This window comes from Podarcis cretensis (genome assembly GCF_951804945.1).
Source record: "Podarcis cretensis genome assembly, chromosome: 1".
Taxonomy (NCBI): domain Eukaryota; kingdom Metazoa; phylum Chordata; class Lepidosauria; order Squamata; family Lacertidae; genus Podarcis; species Podarcis cretensis.
In genome coordinates this window covers 121,111,947-121,138,611 of record NC_137170.1, presented here as the reverse complement: position 1 = coordinate 121,138,611, position 26,665 = coordinate 121,111,947, and the positions used below count along the sequence as shown (strand labels likewise).

The window sequence follows — 26,665 nt, the reverse complement described above, 5'->3', positions numbered from 1 at the left end:
CCTGCGACTTGGCGCCCAGTTTAATGGCTTCTGGTCGCGCCTTGGCCGAAGCGAGAGGAAAGAGAGGGGGCGGGGGGGGGACCGATAGTCACAGCCCGAGATACACACACACACACAACCACACACACAACCACACACACACCCTCTCTAAACCCGCCTTTCTCTTCCCTTGCAGTAAATCATTCCGCTGGGATCGGAGGAAGGCTAAGGCAAGAAGAAGAAGACGAAGAAGAAGCCCGGGATCCAAGGGCTTTGCCTCAGCACCTCATGGCGACCTCGGACCCGTCCTCGTCCAACACGGCTCCGGATCCCAATCCGAGCAACTTGCGACCCACAAGTAGGTCTCGCCTTCCCGTCTCGCGCCGCCTTCGTTTGCTGCCGCGGTTGTGGCGGCCACGCGTCGTCGTCGTCGTCGTCGTCCTTTTTCGGCGGGCGGGTGGGTGGGTGGCTTCCCCACAGAATTCGACATTCGCCACAAAAACCACCGCGACCAAGAACGACCGACATGGAAGCTCGCCTTCGAACCAGAAACCCCTTTCCCTCCACACACACACACACCCAAAAAAAACACACGAATTCGGGCCGAAACCGTGGGGTGGTGGGCGTGGGTTCGGCTTGGGGAAAAACAAAGGAACCAAGGAATCTGGGGCCATTGCTACAAAAAGGAGAGAAGGGGTGGCAAGGGCGGGAGGAATAAAAACCCTGTTCGCTGAGGAGGACTTTGTACGCGGCTGCTGCTGGAGCGGGGCGTGAGGGGCGGGTCGGGGTCTCCGACCGTTTTTCGGGCTGACAGACCCGGCCGGCGCCAAGTTCCACCGGTGGTTTCTGACGCGGGGCGCGAGTCCCTTCCCGCCCTTTCTTTTTCTTTTCCCTGAGGTAATCTCTGATCCAGGGGGCCAATGGAGGCTATTCGAGAGGCTTTCCCTCCCCCCCCCCCATTGCTTGTCCCTAACTGCCCCGTGTTTTGCCTGGAGTTATTAAGGTGTGAGTCGGAAGGGGAGGGCGCGAAGGAGCCGGGTTTATAGCTTTCGACTAGACAGACATTCGGCAAACCCGCGGAGGGGGGGGGGAAGGCGGGAGGAGGGGGCGCGGCGGCGGCGGCGGCTTGAAAGAAGCCTGGACGACATAATCACCCAAAGCGGGGAGGGCGATAAATGGAAGCTTGGCAAAAAGCGGGGAAGAGGTCCGCCCCGCCCCCCTTGGAAGGGGTTGTGAAGCATGGACACCCCCCTCATTATTGGGCCACATGAGGGGAGGCTAAACCCACCGGGCGAAAATAGCTTTTTTGTGTGTGTGTGTGGTGGCCTGGCGCCTGTTTGTTTGTGTTTGTGTGGTGATTTTCTTTCCTCTCGCCTCAGAGCTGTCAAAAGCTCGCCTAATGGTTTCAAGGCGTTTAAAGGAAAACCCGTGGCGGGCTTTTATTGGGGGGAGGGACACACACGACAAAAGAAGGGTCGAGCGCGGGGTTGTGTATGTGTGTGCGTGTGTTGTGTATCTCCTCAGGAAGAATCTCTTCCCTCCGCGACCATTTCAAGGAATGCGGCCTCCTGTCAGGTTCCCTCACAGTAGGGAGCAGCGCGGGCTGCGCGCCCTCTTCCCGCGCTCGCGCGGCCATTGCCTATTGTTTCCCGACGGCTCTCTCTCGCGCGCGCTCCCTCTCTCCCGCCTCCTGGTCCGGCTGCGGGAGCGCGCGTGTGATTGAGGGGAAGGGATGGAAGAGATGGTGTGTGTGTCGCGTGTCCCTTGGCCTCCTCTTCTGGTCATGCTCCACCTCGCCTGAGGCGTCTGAAAAGTCCTGTCAGAGCTGCTTCTCCCGCCTGCCACTCTCCGGTCCCGCCTTCCCTTTCGGCTCCCCGGCGCCCCGTCCTTCGTCCTCTCCGGCTGTCCTTCTTCGGCAGCCGGGCGGCCTCCTCCCTTTCACCTGAGGCGACCTTCTCCCGCTGCCTCCTCGCCGTCCTTGCGCCTTTCCAGCCCGCTGACCCGCTCGAAGGGCTCTCCACCCGCGCCATTTGTCTTCTTCCCGTTCCCTTTGCCGCCCTCCTCTTTTCTGCTCTCTTTCCCTGCGCCTTTCCCTCTCTGCTTGATGGCTCCAGTTCGACCACCACCACAACAACAACCCCCATTTTTTATTTTATTTTATTTTTTGCCATACATTCCCACCTCAGCAAGCAACCTCTCCAACTCTTAAGCTTGGAATCTCCCTCCCCCCTTCCCCATAGCTGTCAACTTTTCCCTTTTCTTGCGAGGAATCCTATTCGGAATAAGGGAATTTCCCTTACAAAAAAGGAAAACGTTGGCAGCTATGCCTTCCACTCCTTCAAATGCGCTCTGTACCCCGCCACCATTTCCCTGGGCGCGCCTTCTGGCGCCCGCCTTCCTGCCTCTTCTGGTCCTCCCGGCCAGAGCGCCCCCTACAGGCGCCTTTTTTCAAACAGCGTGGAAGGGGTGGTAGTAAAGGCGCGAGACCCAGCGCGCACTGCGGGCGGAGCCAAAGCCCAGCCTTTTCATTTAGACATTTCTGTCCCTTTTTTCCCCAAGGGGCAGCTGGGGGGGGGGGCGAGGATTTGCTGTCCTCTCCGACATGCCGGTTTGAGACTGTGGTTGCATCCATGCTTAAAAGGAAACGAGCTCCACGAATGCCAACGGACACCTGCTTTCAAGGGGTGTGGGTCGCATGGAAAGCCTGGCGATCTTTTTTGAAAGGAAGTTGCGTTGGAACCAGGGGGTCCCGAAAGGATGCAGCTACAAAGGCCATAAACCTTAACTCCGGAGCAGTTACCCCCTTTGTATTGGGACCTAAAACAATGGCCAAGTAATACACCGCTAGCTAAAACCTTTATTCTCCCTCCTTCTTTCCTGCGTCCCTCAGTCTAGCACTGACTTTACTACAGGCCCAGCTTTTGGTCCCTTGGAGAAATGGGGTGTGCTTTTTTCCACAATTCTAATGCAGGGTTTTAACTCCACCCACCGTGTTTTGCTTATTTATATATTTATTGGCAATCGATTTTTTTTCTCTTTCCTTCCCCCACGCCACTCCATTAATTGCTTCGGATGGGCTCCTCCATTTCCCTCTCTTTCTAATTTCTTCCAGGAGTAGTGCGGGGGGAAGCACATTGGAAATCCAGTTAGGAATTTCAAGTTGAATTTCACAGAAATACACGGCAGTCAGGCAAGCTAGTTGTCTTCTTCAGGCATTGCCAGTATCCATGATTTGGGACATGCAGCTTAGGTTTCATTTAGGCCGCCTCCTGAATAATGCACGCATACCCTTTAAACTTGAAAACATATTTTATAATACCACTAGCGCTTTAGAGATTAAAGAGTCAGAATATACGCTTTTCCTTCTGGGTTACATTCACACGGTATCCTTTCTTAGGATCCGGGTTAGTCATTGGCAGAGCCGCAGTTACTCGGCATGGAAGCCAGCTGCCAAATAGGCTTACTCGGAAGTAAATCCCCCTGAGTTCAGTGGGGCTTACTACTGTATTCCTTAACACCGTGGCAGAGCCGTTTCCAATTCTCCAGGCCTCTTGAAGTCTCTCGGCCCGCTGGGGCTTTGATGGTTGGCAATCAATTATCTTTCTGTTTCCTTCCTTCTGCGATTTGTTTGTGAGTTGTTGTTGTTTTTGTCTCTCCCCTACTTTATCCCTTTCTATTTGCCCTCTCTCGTTTCAGTTAGCGCCCCAAACTAACTCACACTTGCCTAAACCTAATTGAAGGTCGTTGTAGCCTCTCGCACTTTCAGCACCGCCTGGGATGGACAGCGCAATGCGTGTTCCAACTGCCTGATAGGGGTTGCGGGCAGTATGAATGGGGTTGTCTCGAAAAATGGGGAGCAGGAGGACGTGAGGGGCCTTTCAATGTGTCTCCCTGACTCGTCATTCCGGCTGCAACCTAGTCATGCAAGTCTGATCATCTAGTCAAATACTATTTTTCACCCAATTAATTCCTGAACTCTTCCATGACCCCATTTCATGCCAGTTTATTTTAAGCTGCCACTTTCCTGGAGCAGTGCCAATAAATTATTAGGAGATAGTCAGGTCTCTCTCTCTCTCTCTCCTCCAGCTTTGTCTCTTCCCATCTTCCGGCTGGTACCTATACTGCCAGCGACTCACCACTGACTCGCCTGCGCTCTCAACCTGCTATTCCCTCCCACCCACCACCCACCTCGTGATTCCTTCATTGGCCCCAAAGGCTCCCTTAAAAGGAGAGCGTGCTCGACTTTGTTAAAAGACCACGGAAATCACAAACTGGAGGCTTGATGGGGAACTTGGAATAGCAGAAAGCTGGGGAAGGGGGCGGCGGCATGAGGTTTATTTCCGTTGTCTAATGGGGCTGCGACTAGATAACAAAGACTTTTGTTGTGCTCGTACCAGATATCACAGGGGAAGTGGAACTATGTCTTTGTTTGGACCAACGACTGCATGTCTCCCAGTCCTTGCGTTGACCTGGAGACATTAAAGTAAAGCAAACACACCTGTGCGAAAAGATTCAGGTAGCTACGCTGAGAATGGAGGCCTGCCATTTTCCGCCACCAGCACTCACATTCATACCGGAGGCATTCTTGATGATCCCAAAGACGTTTCGTTTTAGAGTTAAGCCTTCTAGCTGCCATGAGGGTAGAAAACAGAAAGATAAAATGCGTTCCGCTTGGAGCAGTCCCTGTCCTGCGTAAGTCTTCGCTCCCACCACACCTCTCCAATAACCCCTTCTAGGACAGTGGAGAAGGCACTCTGCTTATGGCCGGCTAAAACTGTTTGCCCATTCACCTTTTGAGTGGGATCTGCTGCAATAAGGTAAATTAAGATTGAGATGCCAGTGTAATTGCCGTCCTCCCATTACCCCAAATCGCCAGTGCGATCAGTCAGTCACCTTTTGGGACCCGTTCTCTCTTTTGTCTAGCAGAACATTATGGTCTGCTAGTGGGGCTGCTACATATTTCGTTTGCGTTCTGAGAGCTGCAGTATATTTTTTAGAGCCAGGTCTGCCGCTCCTTCGAAGCACAGCAGCTGGGGATTGCAAAGTAGGCTGTGCCGCTCATTTCCACGGCCATAAACCTCTCGTCTCTGTTCCTTTCAGCTTATGACACTTGGTGTGGTGTGGCTCATGGCTGCACGAAGAAAATCGGGCTGAAGATATGTGGTAAGTGAAAAAATGCGCGCGCAAAAAATCGTGTAGCTCCGGTCATATTCTCTCTGTGTCTGTGTCTCTTTCTCTTTCCTTCTCTCTCTCTCTCACCTCCTTCCCTCCTTCAGGCTTTGTCTTGAATCCATAACCATCCCCGAAGCTTTTTTATCACTTGCTTAAGCCCATCATCGCTCCCTTTCTGAAGCAACTGGGTTGGCCGACCAGAGAAAAAGTAGGCCACCTCTTTGATCTGCAGATAAACGCGAGAAACGGGAACGAACCCGCAAAGAAACGTTTCTCCTCCCCTCTTCCTCCGCCCACGGAGAAGTGCGACGAGGCAACCATCAGCAATACCCCAAATTCGTTTTCAAGGAGGTGGTGGGATGGGCGGGCTGTGTGTCTGTGTAAGAGCGAAATTGGCGCTTTTCTCTAATCCTGTGCTAGAGGCTCTTGCGCCCTCTACTGTCCGACGCAAGCACAGACCGTCAGCCGCCAGGGCAAAGCGCAGCTGGAGGTAGAATTTACTGGTTCCCCGTTAAATTGACCTACTGGTGCTAGAAAACAACAACTGCGGCTGCTGGAAATACACCACAGGCCTCCCCCCCCCCAGGGCGTTTGGAGCGAGATGGGCGTTTAGCAGATGGATAGCGCGACACCTGTGTGCATTTGCAAGAGGTTCCTTAGACGGCAGATCCTCTGTCCAAAAAGAACTGCAGGTCTTTTTGCGCGTGCGATGCTGCTGGTAGATTAAACAGGGCTAGCTTTAGGAAGAAGGCATCTCCGCGATTCTGCTCCTCCTGTCCACCTCAAAGGGGGTAACTCCTCCTGAAGCCTCCGGGTATCCAGCTCCCTCCGGCGACCCTGTGAAACGGGGGCCGTCGAGGAAGGCTGGGGAAGGGGGTGTGGCGGCGGCGTACGACCGAAGGCGAGAGCGAGCAGCAGGAGGAAGGGAGAGCTTGCCAGGCGGCGAGTTGGGTCTCCTTTGCCACATCTCACTGTCTGAAATTTTTCAACCTTATCGGCCCAGAAAATACGGATCTCCTGGGGGAGAAAGATTAACGAGAGCCTTATTAAAGAGCCATTCGTCAGGCTGCTGCGTCCGGGAGATAGGAGGCTGGCAGCCAGTCAGCGCTCGGGTGTCTTGAAGTGAAGGGAGGAGGAAAGCGAGCAAATAATATGCCGTCAGATTGCACCCGCTACAGCAAGAGATTCATTTGCGGATAACGAGACTGTCTGCCTCTCTTTAGATTTCTTTATAACGCCTAGGAAAGAAGGGGGCGGGGTCGCCTAAGCCCAGCCAAACCTTGGTCCATGTTTTGCTTTTGGAGGTTTTAAATGCGTTTAACAAAAGCCCGATCCTGTGTGCGCTTGCTGGTAAGAAAACCCCACTGAACTCCATGGGGTTTACTCCCAGGAAAATACGCACAAACTCCCGGCCTTTCAACAGAAGCCCTTTGCGCGCTTATTTTTGGGAGTAAGGCTCGGGTTAGGGACTTGCTTCTGGGTAAACACACATAGGATCAGGCTGAGAGAGAAGCGCTTTCATCAAATCACGTGTGTGGGGCTGCACTTAAATATGCACTTGCATGCACGCAAGCACTCACTCACACGTTTTTCACTAATATTTCAGCATGCCAGAGGGTGGTGGTCTATTTTAAAGACGACGAAAACACGCGGGAGTTTGGAGCCGGAATTAAGGCGCGTCTGAAAAGCACCATCGCCGAGGTTGCTTTAACCCTTCCAGCCCAGCAGAGGTTGCCTTGGAGCCGAAGCAAGGACTGCTATTAACTTCTTCCTCTTCTATAAATAGCTCCTGATCTGGGCTTAATGGGCCGTTTCCTTGCTGGTCCCTTCAGTGGCTGGAGCGGCGAGGGTTTTTTCATCATCATTTTAATTTAGCTCGGCAAGCAGAACTGATAAAGTAACGCGCCGCTGCCTCTGGTTGCTAGACTACCGGGGTTTATGGAGGGGCAACCCTTCTGCTACCACTAAACAAATACAGACCGCTGAAAATGCTGCGCGCTCTCCCAACGACCGTTGTCAATGCAGCACGGTGGGCAACAGCGCGATCCCCAAACCGGTCGAGCTGTTAAAGGCTTTAAATCCAGACCTGCAGCGTATAGAACGTTTTGGACTGAGCCGCAAAGTCCAGCTGGTGGTTTAGAGCAGTTAGTCTTTAAGGTGTCCCCAGACTCGTTTCGTGGTAGTTTTTTGTGGCCTGCGTGTCTTTATTATTTTTGCTTGGGGGGGGGGGGAGTTGAGCGCGCCTGCATCCTCCCACTTAATAAAATACATGCATTTCTAAGCTGCTTTAGAAATTTTAAACAACGGGACCTCCTTAAGCTGCAGCCATTTGATCGCTGTTAGATTTGTTCGTTGGTTTCAGGCTTCCCTATGAGGAAAGGGCAGGGTGAGGTGTGCGCAGATTAGTTAGATCCACTTTAATTCTTTCCATATTAAATTCAAAAGAGTCTGATTTCTCATAGTTGGGAATCAAATTTCCATCGTGTGTGTGTATGTAAATCCCTTCGCTGCGTCTGGCGCTTGCAAACGTCGCCGGTTGCCGGACCATTAAGGACTTTCAAGTCGATTACCCTGCGCGATTGATCAGTTAATTAGCCAGCCCATCAAAGCGAGTATTATGGTCTCTCAAGGCAGGCGCTGGCTGGCGGATGCTTCCTGGAGCAAAAACGTGCCGACTTATAGGGGACCAATCACCCGTTTTGTCCAGAGTTGTGAAGGCGTCTCGCCGGACTTGAGGCACCTAACCCAGATGTCTGTGCAACGCCGAAGTAACTTTCGCGAAAGGCAGACCTAACTGAAAAGCGGACTGAAGATTATTATTTTTTTAAGCCAGCCGTGAATAAATTATTATGGAGGTGATGCTGTGCATCTTGGTCTAACCGGAAAGGCAGAAGAAGTGAGAAAATTACTGTATTTAAGCGCAGGAATATTCGCATTTCTTTTTCCGGCGCCCACACCACCCGTGGATACAAGATTTTCCGTTTGAGATATTATATAAACCAGGCCTGGAAAACTTGCTGCACTGCTCCCTGTTGCTGGAGCCTAACATCCACCCATCATCCATTGACCGTACTACCGGATGGGCTTTTGGGTCCATCAACTTCCGGAGGGCTGCCGGTTCCTCACCTCTACGGTGAATTATAATCTCCTCCCTGAGAACTAGCAACTCTGTTTGAGGATCCCGGTTCCTCAAGCTCCTTTGGTGTCTGCAAAAAGAGGGAGGGGCAAGAGATCTCGGGATCCCACCAGGGGGACGAAGTCATTCAGAGATCTGAATTGAGATCAAATCCTACAGAATTCGATTTACTTCTGAGAAAGCATTTGTTGTCAGACAGCGCTGCTCCCTTGCCTTGACTGTCTTTTAGCGCCTACAAACCCTGGCGGGGGCGATCGCACTCTGAAAATAAAATAAAAAAATTCCTTCCAGTAGCACCTTAAAGACCAACTAAGTTAGTTCTTGGTATGAGCTTTCGTGTGCATGCACACTTCTTCAGGTATGTGTGTATGTGTATGCATGCACACGAAAGCTCATACCAAGAACTAACTTAGTTGGTCTTTAAGGTGCTACTGGAAGGAATTTTTTTATTTTGTTTTGACTATGGCAGACCAACACGGCTACCTATCTGTAACTGGAACTCTGAAAATAGTTATTCACATAAATAAGTAAGTAAATGCAAAGCGGCCTCGCCTCAACTTCTTTTGATTTCAGCGGACTTTCCGATTTCTCCCCGTGGAGTTTCCAGGGACGCGAAGTCTGGATAAAGGGGCGTCTCGCCAAGACTGCGACCGCCAACTCAGTGTGACTTAGGTGGCTGCAATCCTTTACCTGGAACTGTGACTCAATGGAACTTGCTTCTTGAGTGAAGAGACATGTTTAGAATTGCGCTGTTATCCCAAAGTAAGAGTGCAAAGGATTGCCGCACAATTGGGAAGAAAGGCCACCGAAATCCAGCGGGATATATTTTCCCCAAATATAACGGGTTTAGGATTTGTGCTGCTTGATCGATGCTGACCACGCCTAGGCATGTTTATTCAGGGAAATAAGTCGCGCTGCGTCCCGTGGAAATCACTCCTAAGTAAATGCGCGCAGGATGAAGAATTGCCAAACGCGACGGTGCCAAAGAACAGAACAGAACAGGGAACATGAGGCCATATTGTATTTTTATATATCTCACCTGTCCCCTAAAGACGTCAAGGAGATTTGAACCGCCCCTCCCCGCTTGGTACATCACTCTGACACCTAGTTAGGGAAGTTCTCGAAGGACACAAGAGTTTTTATTCGGAAGTGTCCAAAGCAAGAAAAATAAAAGAAACACACAACACATATCCCTTCTGTTCAGCCCAGTAGAAACCGCAGAGATCTTAAAACTACCGCAAAAGTTACCACAGTGCATCCCAGAAGCTATACACTAATAGAAAGCGTTTTACGGGAGCGATTAGGTTTAGGACCCATAAAACTGTTTCCTTTTATGCAAGTTTAGATTCTTAAAACTTTTCAGTACCATCCAAGCTTGTGCCCTTGGGTCGGTTTCGGTGTTTCGCATTCATTCATGATGCGCAATGGAAATAAATGCCTGGTTCAATTTATGTTCAAAGGTACAGAAAGACTAGGGAAACTTCTCTATTCTGAGGCGAATCAGAGTGGAAAGTAATTTATTCTCTGCTGCCCCCAGTGCTTGTTTTTCCGGTATAATTATTTAATTCGAGTATTCAAATCGTTTTGTTGCCATTCTTCCATTTTGGTATTTTGTTGCGTGTTCCTTTGTCTCTTAGACCCAACTCGCAGCCGGAAGGAATAGGCTGCTTGTTTTAGAAAGAAGCGAACCCAACGCCCTTCCCCATCAGCCAATCAGAGTGAAGTAGGACTCCTTTCCTAATTGGCTATGCTCTCCTTTATGTAATGTGAGCCGCGCTCGGATTTATCCAATGAGGCTTCAGTAGAACATTCACAAAAATTCTGCGGGGGTTCTGCGGTGGGTGGGCGGACTATAGAACGCAGTCGCTCTCGTTTCTAGTCCTCACGGCCGCTGTAATAGAGCGAGGTCGAAAACGAAAAGGCTGCGGAAGGTTGGGTCGCTTGCTCTCAAAGGTGGTCCATGAAGACCTTAAGCTAGGGGGCGGTCTGTCAGAGAGCTCTATAGTGGAGCTGGGATTTTGTTATTCCTTCCTGCCATAGCTGTCAACTTTCCCCCTTTTTTAAGGGAAATCCTATTCGGAATAAGGGAATTTGCCTTTTTTTAAAAAGGGAAACGTTTAAAAAAGGGAAAGCTATGCTTCCTGCTTCCGCTCTATCTTATGAGCAACCCAGTCCTGTGGTCCCAATGGAGACAGACTGGTCTAGTAGTCAAAATTCATAGCCCTCCCTTTGACTATAGAGCAGTATTATTATTTAAATAAACACCTTATAGTTTTCGATGTTCGAATCCAGAATGGGATGAGCTGTGTTTAAAGAGTCTCTCTCGTTCGCTCGCTCGCTCACACAAACACACAAATTGCCATTTTTTTATAACTATGCCTCTCAGTAGTTTAATACTATTTTCTCTAAGGCCTTTAAATCTTGCCCTGAAAATAATTGGCTTCCTTTTATATGCCCAGTAGCGTCAGATCAAGTCGAATTACCTTCTAGGAGAGTGGGGAAGGGAGAGACAATCTACTGTAAAATAATTGCCCAATTTGTACCTATTACTTCAACGTCGCGTGGATGCAGCAACCTGGTTAACTTTATTAGCTGAAGATTTCCTGATACATCATCCTCACAGAAGTTCAATTTGGTTTGTTTTTTTAAAACAAGAATAACTGATTAAATCTTTAAATGGGAGGAGGAAAGGGGAGGGCCAGCCCTGGCTGGCTCTAGACAGGCCCCGCTAGATCTCGTTTTAATTAACTTTTCTGGAAATGAGCAGCGTTGGACTCCCGCCCTCCTTTCTGGATGCACCGAAGGACGGAAAGAATAGCACAACTAGTACAGTTGATGGTTATCAAGTAAGCCTCGCCAAGGAGAAATAGAAGAAATCCAATGCGGCAGACAGGGACGCTCCTGTTATCTGTGCCACTTGTTCAAGGAGACCGACGGGTCTACTAAATTCTTAGGGCCACGATCTAACGAAGTGAAGCCCCCTTTAATTCCTGGAGTCCATCTGAGAGTGATTGACTTTGGCTGAATTCTCGGCTCTTTATAGGTAAACAGGTAAAGGACCCTTGGACGGTTAAGCGCAAAGGGGACAATGGGGTTGCTGCGCTCATCTCGCTTTCAGGCAGAGGGAGCTGCGTTTGTCCACAGACAGCTTTCTGGGTCATGTGGCCAGCAGGACTAAACCGCTTCTGGCAGAACAGAACACCTTGAGGGAAGCCAGAGCGCACGGAAATGCCTTTTACCTTCCTGCTGCAACGATATCTATTTATCTACTTGCACTGGCGTGCTTTCCAACTGCTAGGTTGGGAGGAGCTGGGACAGAGCCACGGGAGCTCAGCATCTTGCGGGGATCCAAACCCTCAACTTTCTGATAGGCAAGCCCAAAAGCACAGTGATTTAGACCACAGCGCCACCTGCGTCCTTCTTTATAGCCACGACCACGCGATGCCATTGCTCACGCGTTGCTCCACATTTTAATCCTTTGCTGAAAGGCCAAACCCCATTCCAATACGCTTTGTGGGGGCTTCAGCTCAAGGGACCCCCGTTATCATTATTTCAGTTGTTGGCAAGCTCAGTGCCTTTTGGAATTGAAGAAGGTTGATGTCCTCTCTAGTGCATCAAGCGCGCGCACACAGAGCACACGCGCACTCATGGAACCGTATTCTTTGGAGAACAGCGACCCCTTCCTGTCTCTTTACGCACCAAAAAAACCTAAACTGAACTTGGAGAGACATAAATAATAGGGGGAGACTTAGGTTCAATTTCCCCACTCACGGGGTGATCCTGAGCTTCCCTTTGCCAGGGCTTTATTATTAGTATTAGCATTATTTTATCCATACTCTGCTTATCTGTCTGGGTTTCCCCAGTCACTTTGTGGGGAGAATTCCTCTCTGACCACTTTTAGAGCAAGAGGTAGGGGAGCTGTGGCTCCTCCAGAAATTTATGGGACTCCACCTCCCATCGGTTGCAGCCAGCATGCCAAATGGGTCATGGTGGATGGGAGTTGTACTCCAGAAACATTGGGAGGACCTGTAGCTTCCCGATCGCTGCTAAATGCGGCGCATTCCTTCCTCTCTCGCTTTTTGAGCAGAAATCTAAAATTAAGATTGCGGGAGTTTGCCTGTCACAAGCGGGGACCTCTGGTGGATGAGTCAGTGGAGTCACGTTTTGCAGCCTTCCTCGGCTGAAAACTTTATTTTAAAAAGCAAGCTCCCCCCTCTCTTCGGTCCGATGCGCGCGCGCTTTAGCGAAGACGCAACACCTCCCAAGTTTATTCTTAGCACCGTGTGCTTTCGCCTTGAAAGGGAGCGCCTGCTGACACGTGCCTTTCTGTAAACCCCCCCCCCTCTCCTGCCTCCCACTGAAGTCAGCGGGACGTTTTGCCTTGGGCTACTCCTTTAAATTGGGGTGGGGGGGGGAGGCCTGGCTGTCATCACGAGGAAGGAACCGCGAGGGCGTGAGTGAGCCGGAAGAAAAGGAAGCGCGTCCCAAAATCGTGAGCCTGAGTCAAAGTGACAGGAGAAGACAGAAATAGCGACTGCTTTGGGGGGCTTCCCCTCCCGCACCGGCACTTGCACGCACGTCTTCCTCTTCGACTGACGACGCAGTTCTTCGAAGGAAGCTATGGGATCCGTGCAACGGGCTCCCCACAAAAGGCAACAGCAGAGAAGGCAACCACTTGGTTCCAATCAGGCCTGATGGTTGCTAGCTATGCTCAGAGTAGACCCTCCAGTCTACTAACCTAACGCCCATTATTTTCAATAGCCCTACCCTTGTTTGGGCAGAAACATACAATGCTAGTGTCTATTCCGTGTTACAGCATCGGTACATCTAACCTCCTCTGTCTTGTCTACACGAGCTGGCTGCTGCCTTCTGGGACTTCAGGAAAGGCTCTTTCCCATCCCCTTCGTGGAGATGCTGCGAGTTGAACCCACGACCTTCTGGATGCACAGCAGGGGCTCTGCCGCTGAGCTACAGGCTCAGGGCCACCCATTCTACACTCACGAGTGGGACTTGCTTCGGATTAAACGTTTCCCAGGAGTGGGGTGTCCTGCTCCTCCATCGGGTTTCTTTGCACCTAAAACGTTTCTGAATAGGAGCTAACTTTCGTTATGACTTAATTTATGATCTCAGAGGAGCTTTCCCCATCCCCCTTTTACAGTGCCAGCCTACGCACGTTTACTCAGAAGTAAATCGCACTATGCTGAAAGTGGCTTCATCCTAGGTAGAAGTGTGCATAGGTTGGAAGCCTTGATTATGGTTATTATGATTATAGATTTTTAAAAAAGTAATAATCAGAAATAAATAAGAATAAAAATGTGCACCCCTTTCCCGGAGACCATTCCATTGCAACTATCCAACGTCCCAAAATTTCAACACTTCTTGCGATGATTTTGACCCCTTTCCGTTTTAACTACAAATTCTACAAACACCCTCCATATCTCCTCAAAATCATTTCTCCTGCATATCCCCCGTCTTACCTTAATGGCACATGTTAATTTATCATTAATAGCTATATCGCACACATCTTTATACTATTCTTCCATTCTGGAATGAAGACTGGGAGCCTTAAACATGATCTTTATCTTTATGTCTTAATTAAAAAAAAAAAAAAAGTAACCAAACTGATGAGAGAATCCTGTTCGGAAAGTCTCTTTTTTTTAAGGTTATATAAAAACAAGAGTAGAGGTCGTTCTCCTTTTATTTTGAATTCGTTTGCGTCGAAATCTATCGCAGTTATGTGCATTGCGAGCTTAATACTGACGAACTGATGCGGCGGGGGGGGGGGGACACGCATTCATTCACGCCCCCTACCCCCGCCCCTTCCCACGAAGGAAATAATTCTCTTTCGGAGGATGTGAAGCGAGCGCAGCCTTCCAACATATAGATTAGCCTCCGAGGTGGTCCCATTGAAGCCAGGCATAATAGGGCATCTGTTCCCATGGCAACGAAAAGCAAACCCGGAAAGCTGGGGTAGAGTCTGACTGGAGCCGGGAATCATAGACCGATTAATCAGCAGCCGCCGGGGACCGACGGACGCGCATTCGCCGTGGATTTCAGAGCGCGAGCGCCGAACTAGATTTCCTGATGGGGAGCCACATCCTAAAGTCTGGTCCTATGTGCCTGTTAGCTTAGAAATTAGTCCAATCTCAGTGGGACTCGCTCCCTGGCAAAGCGTGCGCAGTACTAAGCGCCGCACTCATTTCAGTTTCAGAGCACATTTGATGAGGATTGAGCTTCCCACACACACACTCATTTTCCTCCGCTTTGGGGGGGGGGTCACGGACCTTTCCCCTAAATCGATGCCTCCAGCAACAAGGAAGAAGAAATCTCAGTGAGGCTGCTCTCCTTTGTTATGCTAAGGCTCCGATCCTAACCGTTTCTGCCCTGAAGGAAGAAGTGCTACAGAATTCAATTCAAATGGGGCTTTTAGTTGTTGTTTGGTCGTTTAGTGGTGTCCGACTCTTCGTGACCCCATGGACCAAAGCACGGCAGGTACTCCTGTCTTCCACTGCCTCCCGCAGTTTGGTCAAACTCATGCTGGTAGCTTCGAGAACACTATCCAACCATCTCGTCCTCTGTCGTCCCCTTCTCCTTGTGCCAGCATCAGGGTCTTTTCCAGGGAGTCTTCTCTTCTCGTGAGGTGGCCAGAGTATTGGAGCCTCAGCTTCAGGATCTGTCCTTCCAGTGAGCACCAAGGGCTGATTTCCTTCAGAATGGAGAGGTTTGATCTTCTTGCAGTCCATGGGACTCTCAAGAGTCTCCTCCAGCACCATAATTCAAAAGCACCAATTCTTTGACAACCAGCCTTCTTTATGGTCCAGCTCTCACTTCCATACATCACTACTGGGAAAGCCATAGCTTTAACTATAAGGACCCTTGTTGGCAACTCTCGGGGAAATGGGGTTAGGGTTGCAGTTTAACATGGAAATAAAGCTTTATTCAGAAAAGTGGGTCTTAGAGACACTTAGAGAAAGAGGCGGCCCTTTACTGTTAAACCGTCCGATAGACACCTCCGCAATATCTCTCCCGTAGGCTGAATGCTATCGATTTGAACAGCGCTGCTGATCGGCCTTTGAAATCAATACAACTGGCTTCTAAATAAGAACAACCCGTTGCCAGCGGTGTGCCTGAACCTTTCGCAGTTCTGCTTTCCCGGGTTTGAAAAACGAGCACCGCCACACAATCCTCCACCTTCCAGGAGTAGTAGTTGTTATTATTTATTTAATTTGTATACGCCCTTTATCCCAAGGTCACACGGCGGTTCACCGCATAAAATTAGGAAACAAGAACACAAAATGCATAACAATAAGACCAAACAAAAGCAAACCAATCACACACACCCTCCCACAAACGCTTTTAAAATGCCATTGTTGTTGTTGTTTAGTCGTTTAGTCGTGTCCGACTCTTCGTGACCCCATGGACCAGAGCACGCCAGGCGCTTCTGTCTTCCACTACCTCCCGCAGTTTGGTCAAATAAAAGGCCATAGACTGTTTAATCAGCCAAAGGTTAGGTTAAAGAGGAGCGTTTTCGCCTGGCGCCTAAAGGTGCATAATGAAGGCACCAGGCGAGCCGCCCTGGGGAGAGCATTCCACAAACGAGGAGGCACTGCAGAAACGGCCCTGTTCTCCTGCTTCTACCCTCCCTGCCTCTGGAGGAGGGAGCACACAAAAGCCTCAGATGAGGATCACAGGGTCCGAGGTGGTTCATATGGGGCCGGTTTCACTGGTGGTGGTGTACCCTGGATAAGGAAAAGCCAGACTGCAGGCCATACCTTCCAAGGGAGTTCGGGATTCTGCGCTTAGTGCGTACAGACCCCTGTATGACTGCAGTGGAAATCACTTCCGAAAACTGAAGTTCACGTCCAGCTGTGTGTTCCAGGACTGACTACGAAACCAGAGAGGCTTAAAAGCAGCGGCGGGGGTGTGCGTTTCCCAGATTCTGCTGTTTCGGAGAGGTTACTTTTTTGGTATTCCAAAAAACAAAGCCCCTCTTCGTTTGCTTGGCTTCGATGGCCGCCCGTGGCCCCTATCACAGTCCACGCAGTCCGGACGGGGCCCCTTTCGCCTGAAGTCCACAAAACTTCCACCCCTGGGGAAGGAAAGTTGGGACGAGGTGGGAGCCTCTTGCCAGGATGCCACTGACTTCGTCCGGATCTTTCCCCTCCTGTCTCTCTTTTGGAGGAGTGGCATCTGTCCGATCGATTTAACAAGGATTTGCCATTGCACTAAATGACGAAAAATTGCGCGCGCGGTCTCTCTCCCGCCCCCCCCCCCCCCGCACCCCGTCCTTTTTTTCTTGCCTGACTGGCTTTTTGCAGCTGATGTCCTTTGAGCGCTCCTTCCTCGGGGCGAGTTGTCTCTCCCCATAAATACTCTCCCTCTCCGACCTCGATAGGGGAGATCCTCTAGAACCAGCCCCACTGCGGGAACGGGCGGTGGGGTCTGGCAAAGCAGGAACCAGTTTGGGGGGGGGGGATCAGGTGTGGCTGGGTGCTTTGCTGGGTGGGGTTATCAGCAGCACGGAGGGTCTCCTTCGTTCTCCCCTCCCTGCTAACTCTCCTGAGCGGCTCGGTGGTTCTTTTGCTAAGCCAAGATGTTGGGAAGCGAGATCAAGCCTCCTCTGACCTGTCCGCCTTGTAATAACGATGTAGGGTTCTTGCAAAGGAACAACAGCCTGGAAGACAAGAGCCGGCTGGTGAGCGCGCTCAAGGAAAGGCAATCTTCCAAGAACCTGCTGGCCTGCGAGAACAGCGAGAAGGAAACCCGGTTCCGGAGGACCGAGACGGACTTCTCAAACCTCTACGCCCGGGGTAAATAAATCCTTCTTCTTCTTCTTCTTCTTGCTGCTGCTAATTCTTCTTCTTTCCCAGGTAGGGCACATTCCCACTAACAGGGGCTCCTTTCCCAAAAGAAAAGGGGAAGCGTTGAGTTGTCTGATCTTGAGTCACATCATTGGTCCACCTAGTTCAGTACTACTTGCACTGAACTAGCAAGGCTCTTCAGAGTTTCCGCCTGAAGATGCTGAGGACTGAACATGGGACTTTCTTAATGGAAAACAGTTCTCAACCTATAGCCCTTCTCCTAAAGATACAGGCACATTGCTTAAGAGAATCATTGGCCCATTGGTAGCTCAGTGATTGCCCTGGCTGGCCTTGATCTCAGAAAGGGGATATTTCCCACCCTACCTGGAGAATGCTGGGCTGGGTGAATTTGAGACCTTTTGCATACAAAGTAGATGTCCCACCACTGAATTATGGCCCTTCCCTAATATTTGAGGGGGGGGACAGGGGGGAGGAGAGAGATGGTCCATAGAGGTCAAAGGCTGCAATCCTAACTCCACTTTCCAGCGAGTAAACCCCCTTGATTTCAGTAGGATTGCTTCTGGTTGGGATTGCGCTGATGGGGAATGATGCACAGAGTGAAGAAAGAGAAGTGTCCCCTCACCCCAACACACACACGCTTTCTCACACAACTTAAAATGGGAGTCGTCCACTGAAGCTGATTGACAGGAGAATCACCAATACAGGCAAAAGGGAGTCTTTATCTATCCCAAGTATATTAATGTATTAGAGTCAACTCAAGAAGTGAGTTGCATTAAACTCAAGGGGGCTTACTCCCAGGTAAGTGGGGTTAGCGTAGCAGCTTTAGATGGTGTTATAATAGTGGGGATTTGGACAAAATTCATGGCTTGTCAGCCACCATAGCTATATAAAGCTTCCATGTGCAGAGACATTAACAGCAGTTGCTGGGGGAGAGTACACAGTGTGTGGGAAGTGTTGCCTTCATGACTTGCTTATATGGGCTTCCAGGGGCACTTGCCTGAACAGGCTTCTGCTGGTAACAGCACACTAGGCTAGGAAAGCTTTCATTCCCCCCCCCCATTTTTTAAAATTAATTTTCCAAAAAGAAATTAAACAAACAAACAAACATAAATCTCAACCGTATTAAAACCAAACTTAGTAACATTGTTAAGTGACTTCCTCGTGTCCCCCTGGTTGAATTTCAATGTATATCATTTTGACGGATTTCCAAAACCAATATTCTTCTAAAATTAACTTAATCACTTAACATCTTTCTTTCATTCCAATTCAGCATTAAACATATTAATTAAACACATTACCTGTTTAAATCCTAAGCCTATCTATTATTTGCAAGCATCTCCAATTAATTTAACTTAACATATTTAACTAAATAGTCTTTAATTTTTTTCCATTCTTCCTGGTAATCCTCCTCCTTCTGGTCACGGACTCTTCCATTCAGGTCGGCTAGCTCTGAAAAATCCATCATCTTCATCTGCCAGTCTAGGAAGGCTTTAATTCTGGTGCAGCAGGGCTCTTAGCTAGCAGCCCCCATTTAAGCTGAGACGTGACAGTAATACTGTGATGACTCCATAGAAGTGAAAGGAAACACACTTTGTACGAAAGCAGAGGCATTCCTATCTTTTTCAGGCGTTTCCGGCTTTGAGTCATGCATGCAGATTGTGTAGCTCAGGGTTTGACGAAGCTGAATTCAAATTCAGCACCAAGGAGAGCTCCTACAGAGCAGCATGTAAAATCAAAGGCTGGAGGTGGCCTTTTGAGCTGCTCCGTCCCAGTTCCTGACAACCTAGCAGTTCGAAAGAACATCAAAGTGCAAGTAGATAAATAGGTACCGCTCCTGCAGGAAGGTTAACGGCATTTCTGTGCGCTGCTCTGGTTCATCAGAAGCGGCTTAGTCATGCTGGCCACATGATCCAGAAGCTGTATGCTGGCACCCTCGGCCAGTAAAGCGAGATGAGCGCCTTAACCCCAGAGCCGTCTGCGACTGGACCTAATGGTCAGGGGTCCCTTTACCTTTATCTTTACCTCCAATCCACTTCTCCTGTACTCCTCTTCCTTTATTGGGGCCCTAGGAACATATAAAACAGCAAACTCAGCCAGTCATACTGTAGCCTCTGACTGCAGCAGGCAATGTGCTTTTGGTGTCCAAGAAGCTGCTTCCCACAATAACTACCATTTAGGTAGGTCAGAAGCTGCTGAAAGACCACAGTCATGATTCTACATGTACACTGAAAAGGTGTAGACATTAATTATTCAAGACTGTTTCAGATCGCTTGCCATGTGGAGTTAAATTTATGAATTTCAGAAACACACACTGCAATCAGCAGATCTGAATCCACACAGTAGGAGCCTTCAGCTACTATATATAAGCAAAGATGCACTAAAGCTAGTTATATTCATGCTTGTGGGTGGTTTCCAAAGATATAAAACATATAGCAAGCTGTTAAAGGTAAAGGTAAAGGTACCCCTGCCCGTACGGGCCAGTCTTGACAGACTCTGGGGTTGTGCGCCCATCTCACTTAAGAGGCCAGGGGCCAGCACTGTCCGGAGACACTTCCGGGTCACGTGGCCAGCGTGACAAAGCTGCATCTGGCGAGCCAGAGCCACACACGGAAACGCCGTTTACCTTCCCGCTGGTAAGCGGTCCCCATTTATCTACTTGCACCCGGAGGTGCTTTCGAACTGCTAGGTTGGCAGGCGCTGGGACCGAGCAGCGGGAGCGCACCCCGCCGCAGGGATTCGAACCGCCGACCTTTCGATCGGCAAGTCCTAGGCGCTGAGGCTTTAACCCACAGCGCCACCTGTTAATACACCCCAAATGTTAATACACCCCAAATGTAAGATAAATGTATTTGAATGAGTGGTTTTTTTGTGGGGGAGGGGAGATTGAGATAGAAAGAGCTCAGTAATTTCTAACATTAAGAGGCACAGACCTTCCTGGAAGTAAACCACCAACACACAAGGGGATAGTTTATAGTTGCCCAGTGATGCAGGAAAGGCACTCTGTACATGCTCGGAGACATTTGCTCTTCAGAGAGACAATTGTGTTAGTTGCCTGAAGCACTTTGAGGACTATTAGATTTGTCACAACACAAGGTTTTGTGGGCTTCAAACTCTACCATCAGACACATATTATCTTTGTTCTGTTCTTGAGTATGGAAGGAAATATTGAAAAGAATGGGGCCAGAGTTCAACAGGAGCAACAGCCTGTGTAACTATTCTGACCGGGTCCCTGTATTTTTAATAGCTTGCTTAGAAGCAGAAATTCAGCAAGTGGCCTCATCATCCTCCGTCGCCACCTCCCCACCAGATAATATAATATATAATATAATCTGACAGAGTGAGGATAACACTTCATGCCTCTGACCAAGCAGGCTCTGGTTAGTTCATGAAATTTTATGCCATAGTAAATCTGTTAGTTTTTAAGATGCCACAAAGTGTTGTTCTGCATAGTTCTTCATAGTCCCAGGTCATATAAAGCAGGCAGAGTTGTGTGTGTTTTGGTTCACACCACACTTCTTCTTTTTTGGCTAGCCCCCCCCCCCCCGCCCCCCCATTAAATCAGGGTTCACCAACCTTTCTGAGAACTGAGATGGGATCCTTTTCTTCCCTACCCTTCTTGCATTTCTCCAGTTAAAGGGCTACCTTCCTGGGGAGGGGGGGCCTTGAGACAGGTGTACTAACTGCTTTTCATCTAGGGATTTAGTGCATTTAACAGTTGTGTGACAGGCAAAAATCCAGCAAGTTACTTTCTCTCTTTCTTTTGCAAAACCACTGCCAGTCAGTGCCCACAATACTAGTGTTAGCTGGACCATTGGTCCGACTTAATATAGAGCAGCTTCCTAGAATCCCAGAATTGTAGAGATGGAAGGGACCATGAGGGTCACCTAGTCCAACTTTCTGCAGTGCAGGAAGATTTCACTCAACGTGGGGGCTTGAAGCTACAACCCTGGGATTAAGTGGGCCCTGGCTCTAAATAGGTTAGAGATACCTTCCCTAGATGCGGTGATGAGGAGAGTGAGTATGGAGACAAGGACACTCTTGCTTCCGGGGGGAGGGGGGAGGAAATAATCCAGAGCACCACATCCTGTTTTCACATGTGTGTGTACTAACACGGATCAGAATATTCACATCTCCCCAAAGCATGCATTGAAAGAACACAGAAATTCCATCTATTTTCCTGTTTAGCTACCCTGTTCTTGAGCACAGAGAGGGTGAAGGGCTTTAGTGGTCTTAAGTTTGCATATTGGTATGCTAGTGGGAGCTATTCTGGATTAACCAATGGCGCTGTGGGTTAAACCACAGAGCCTTGGGCTTGCCGATCAGAAGGTCGGCGGTTCGAATCCCTGAGACGGGGTGAGCTCCCATTGCTGTGTCCCTGCTCCTGCCAACCTAGCAGTTTGAAAGCACATCAAAATGCAAGTAGATAAATAGGTACTGCTCTGGCAGGAAGGTAAACGGCATTCTGTGTGCTGCTCTGGTTCGCCAGAAGCGGCTTAGTCATGCTGGCCACGTGACCCGGAAGCTGTATGCCGGCTCCCTCGGCCAATAAAGTGAGATGAGTGCCACAACCCCAGAATCGGTCATGACAGGACCTATGGTCAGGGGTCCCTTTACCTTTACCTTTACCTTTAGCAAAAGACAGTCAGTGTGGTGTTGCATTTAAGAGGGTCGGTCAGCAACATGTTGCACTGTTTCTTCTTAGTTGTATAGTTTTGCTGATCCAAAAAATAATTTAAAAAACACGATAAAAAGAGTGTTGGCCGCTGGGGAGACCCAGATTCAAAGTTCCAATTGGTCAAAAAGCTTGAGGTGCAACATGGGTCCACTCATTCCATCTCTTGGTCTTTCCTTTCTCACAGGGTTGTTGTGAAGATAGTGCAGGTGACTTGTTAAGAGTCTGTGTACTTCCTTGAGCTCCTTGAAGGAAAACCAGGGTATAATTGTACTCTGTCAATAAACATGCACTTAGGAGTAGCTTGGCAAAAGAGGATGACATGGGGGGTGGGGAGATATTGCACACCCTCTTGTTGGCCTCCCTTAACAGGGCTGTTATTGTTGTTGTTTTATCGGTCCCTTCCTCAGATCTGCTGCCAGCTAAGAATGGTGAGGAGCAGACGGTGCAATTCCTCCTGGAGGTGGTGGACATTCTCCTGACGTATGTGAGGAAGACCTTCGACAGGTCCACCAAAGTCCTGGACTTCCACCACCCACACCAGCTCCTGGAGGGCATGGAAGGCTTCAACCTTGAGCTGTCTGACAACCCAGAGTCACTCGAGCAGATCCTGGTGGACTGCAGGGACACACTGAAATACGGAGTCAGGACAGGTGAGAGAATGCCCTGGAGCCCTGTCCAGAAGTGAGGGATATGTGGGCAAGGGCTTCTGCCAGGCCAGAGTCTGAAGGCACACAAGTTGTGGCATCCTGGCTGAAACCAAGAGCATCTGGGTCTGGCTAGTGCCCAGATGACAGACCACCAGGGAGCCAAATACCGTATTTTTCGCTCCATAAGACACACTTTTTTCCTCCTAAAAAGTAAGGGGAAATGTCTCTGCGTCTTATGGAGTGAATGCATGGTCCCTGGAGCCAAATTGCCCAGGGGCGAAAAGCAGATCATGCCTTTTTTTTTTTTTTAAAGAAAGAGGGAAGGGGGTGTTGAAACAAAACCGCTGAGCAGCTGATCGGCAAGCGATTGGGAGGGATAAGGGACTCTAGATATAAAGGAGGCTGCCTGGGAGGGGGGAGGTAAAAGCACATGGATCCTCAGGATTTTTGCACTGGGTCACCCCATATTCACCATCAGATCACATAGCATGTCCATGGCTATAGCCTGCATCAAAAAATCATGCATCCACTGTTTCGTGGGGCCGCAATGGCATGGATCCACATGGATTTGCAGGATTTTTGCATTGGGCTACCCCAAACTGACCGTCAAATCACATATCATGCCTGTGGCCACAGCATGAACCACAAAAATCATACATCCACTGTTTCATTCAGAATATTTTGTTTCTTGTTTTCCTCCTCTAAAAACTAGGTGCGTCTTATGGTCAGGTACGTCTTATGGGGTGAAAAGTATTGTATATACCACCTTCAGTTCCATCATGGAAGAAATGCCCAAATATAAATGTCAAAAAAGAAAAGAAAAAGAAAAACACTTCTCTTATCCCACATACTTCCAAAAAGGAAAGAAAAAGAGTCTTATGCTCTCATACTGAGTGAACTTAATTTTGATGCCTTTCTTCCTGGTTTCCAAGAAAGATGTTAAAGATTGGGGTGCGAGTTAGCTGGAGAGAGGTGGTCTGGACCAAACAGTTGTTTCTGTGGACTTTGGTAAAAGTGCAATGGCTGTGATCAGGGTCAGCCCAAGACATTTTGGTTCCTGGGGTAAACCACAAGGGAGAAATAAAGATCTACATTGGGAACAAGGGTGGGAGGAGACCAGCAGTGCCTGGTCTATTCTCCAAAAAGCCACCGTGGAGGTGGTATTGGGCAGGGGGCTGCCAAGGAGGCAGCAGGTCCAACTTCCATTGAGTATACTGGGGCAGTGGGCAGTGCATTCCTTGGAGGCTGGATCTGCTGCCCCTGTAGATCTTGCCACCCGAGGCGGTCACTTCACCTTGCCTCATAGTTCAGCTGGCCCTGGTTGTGATCCTAGCTGGCACACTTTCCTGAGAGCAATTCCTTCTGAACTCAGAGGGACTGGCTTCTGACAGGAGCACTACAGAGAGAGGAGGAGGGGATAAGGTTCCCCCCCCCCCGCCTATATTTCTGACTACATTATTTTCCAGGAATGTCTATAAATCTGGGTATATTATGAAGCATATCAAAAGCAGCAGTGGCAAATGCTTTTAAAATGCACTGCTTCCCCCCCCCCCCCCCCGCTGCTTAACTTGAATATATGCAAGAAGCAGGCTTTCAAATTTGTCTGTGAATTTGGCTCCCCACCCCACCGCCCTACCTGTCAGACTAAGGAAACCCGCCCACCATGGCAACACGGCTTCCCTATAGGATCAGACTGAAGTGACTCTTGCCTTGTTGCCTGCAGTAGGCAGACTGTTGGCAGTTCCGTTTGTCACTCAGATGGGCATTTTTGTAGTGTTGGGTGTAGACAGCGCAGACAAGCACATTTGAAAAGTCGTAATCCCTTTCACTTGATGAAATGCAAGCGGCGTGAATCTCGGGGGAACGATATCATTAGGTAAATGAGGGCATAAATGACAGTGAATTTGCAGTTTTTCTTCTTTATGTTCCCAAGACATTTAATGCCAAAAAGCAAAGAAAGGAAAGGGGGAGAATTTGGTTTCTTGGGATCATTAATACCTGGCCGCCCTTCGGATAATTCATCGGGCAAGGGGAGTCTCCGGTTTCCAGGTCTTTTCCAATAAAGGTATCAAATGTAATCTTCCCCTATTCATTTGTGAGTGTGAGTTTTTCTCAGGCCAATTTACATGTAATTTTCGAGAAGGGGTGTGTGAGTGTTTTAAATCTCACAAGGGAGCTGTCCAGCAGAGTCAGCAAAGTTTCACAAGCAAGTTCTGGTGCTGAATAGCAGGTGAACTGTCCAGGAGACCAGTGTGGAGTCATGAAGCAGTTACACCAGCAGCTTCCAGGAAGCAGCTGAGGGTTTCTGTAGTGAGCCAGGCTACCCCACGCTTCTTGGTGAAGCCTTGATCTTAATCATACTTAAGGTGATGCATTCAGAAGAGGGCTGTGCCATTAGATATGAGCTACTGTTTAGACACGGGTGGCGCTGTGGGTTAAACCACAGAGCCTAGGACTTGCTGATCAGAAGGTCAGTGGTTCAAATCCCCGTGACGGGGTGAGCTCCCATTGTTCAGTCCCAGCTCCTGCCAACCTAGCAGTTTGAAAGCACCTCAAAGTGCAAGTAGATAAATAGGTACCGCTCCAGTGGGAAGGTAAACGTCGTTTCCGTGCACTGCTCTGGTTCGCCAGAAGCGGCTTAGTCATGCTGGCCACAGCATGTACGCCGGCTTCCTTGGCCAATAAAGCGAGATGAGCGCCACAACCCCAGAGTCAGCCATGACTGGACCTAATGGTCAGGGGTCCCTTTACCTTTACCTTACTGTTTGGACTCATTTTCGTTTTTGTTTCTGATGATAAGCACAAAGAAGCTAGAGCTGGAGGAATGAGTCCAGTTGAGGTGCATTATGAAAGAACTCTGGCTGGAGTGTAATCTCAGAGGCTCCCTTGGGGTGCCCTGACCCCTTTACAGCCTGGCTCTGGTAGAGGCTTGCAGTTAGTCTGGGCATCAACTTTTAATTTATTTTTAAAAGCCAGTTGTTCAAAGTTCTTCCTTGGGAATCTTGTTCAGGAAAGAATGGGGCAAAATGATGTTTCTATGCCCTGAACTTAGCCTGAGTAGATTGTCCTATGCACTTTTACAACTCTTTATAAAGAGCAGTGGAGCAAGGAAGCAAAAGTAATTTTTGAGCTGGAAACTACTTTTTATCACAGAATAGGTGTTAGAAAAAGGGCAACAGCTACCATACTCTGCTCCAGTATTTATTACTTTTTTCATTTATAACCTGCTTTCTTCCATCATGGAACCCACGGTGGTATATACATGGTTCTCGGGAGGTCTATTCAAGTAATAACCAAACCTAGACCTGGTCTGGTGAGATGGCAGTAGTCTCATGTGCCTTTTCCTGGATATTATGACACAGTGCAATGACAGCAGAGCATGCCAGAATCCCTAGGCTGAAATCAGCCACTGTCAACACATATGATGCTACTCAGCACTGAAACAGAACATCACATGAGGCAGCTCAGCCACCTGCCATTTTGATGGATTTACCAGCTCCCATTGGATCAAATAATATTTGATAGTTGGGAGCTAAAATGGGTAGGTAATACAGTGCAGCACATCATGGTGGGCCTATCCATTGCCTTACATTGCTGCTATGGCTAGATTGGCACTGCACACTCTCCATGCTGTTACTCCTTTAAGACCTGGGTATTCGCAGCTGAGCAGTTACCAGATGTAATATAGCTTCATACTGCATTCTGTATGAATACACATAAATCCCAGAAGGATGGTTACCCAAACTTTACTTGACTACCTTTGTGAAAGAACTGACGCACAGCGTAAATTAATAATGCAGAGTTTTTAATTGAATAAAAGCTTTACTGAGTTAAAATAAACTTCTTCATAAACAACATGGTTCCAAACAGTTTGACTGAGATTACGTACAGACTCTGCTCACAACTGAAGCAGACTGACTCTCACTGACATCCTACAGAGAGCACAAAGTGAAACTGGCTGCTAATTCACATGTCAGAATGACTCAACAGTTAGCAGTTAGGCCTGAATAACTTTAGTAGGCCCAAATGAGTGTACAGTCCCAGCACTTCCCAGACTGCTTTGCTGCTTCTGCTCTCATGTGTCTTTGTCACATGACAAGAACATCCCACCGTCTCCTTCCATGGATTGTCCCCATTGCAGATGGAAAGTATTTCCTAATATTTAAGTTAAAATCAATACTTCCATAATTTAAAATCATTAGTTATTGTCTTTTCTGTCATGGGAGAGATCAAG

At 48.9% G+C, this 26,665-nt stretch overlaps 1 protein-coding gene across 4 annotated transcripts in view; it reads left to right on the top strand.

Annotated features, from left to right (window-relative positions):
* The window catches only part of GAD1 (glutamate decarboxylase 1), a 61,975-nt gene that overhangs the window by 2,312 nt on the left and 32,998 nt on the right, over window positions 1-26,665 (top strand). For all 4 annotated transcript variants that reach the window (XM_079978637.1, XM_079978638.1, XM_079978639.1 and 1 more), the window contains exons 2-5: window positions 176-337; window positions 5,080-5,142; window positions 16,939-17,097; window positions 22,192-22,434. In XM_079978637.1, the coding sequence (XP_079834763.1) occupies window positions 176-337; window positions 5,080-5,142; window positions 16,939-17,097; window positions 22,192-22,434 (627 nt within the window). The remainder of the gene's footprint in view (window positions 1-175; window positions 338-5,079; window positions 5,143-16,938; window positions 17,098-22,191; window positions 22,435-26,665) is intronic.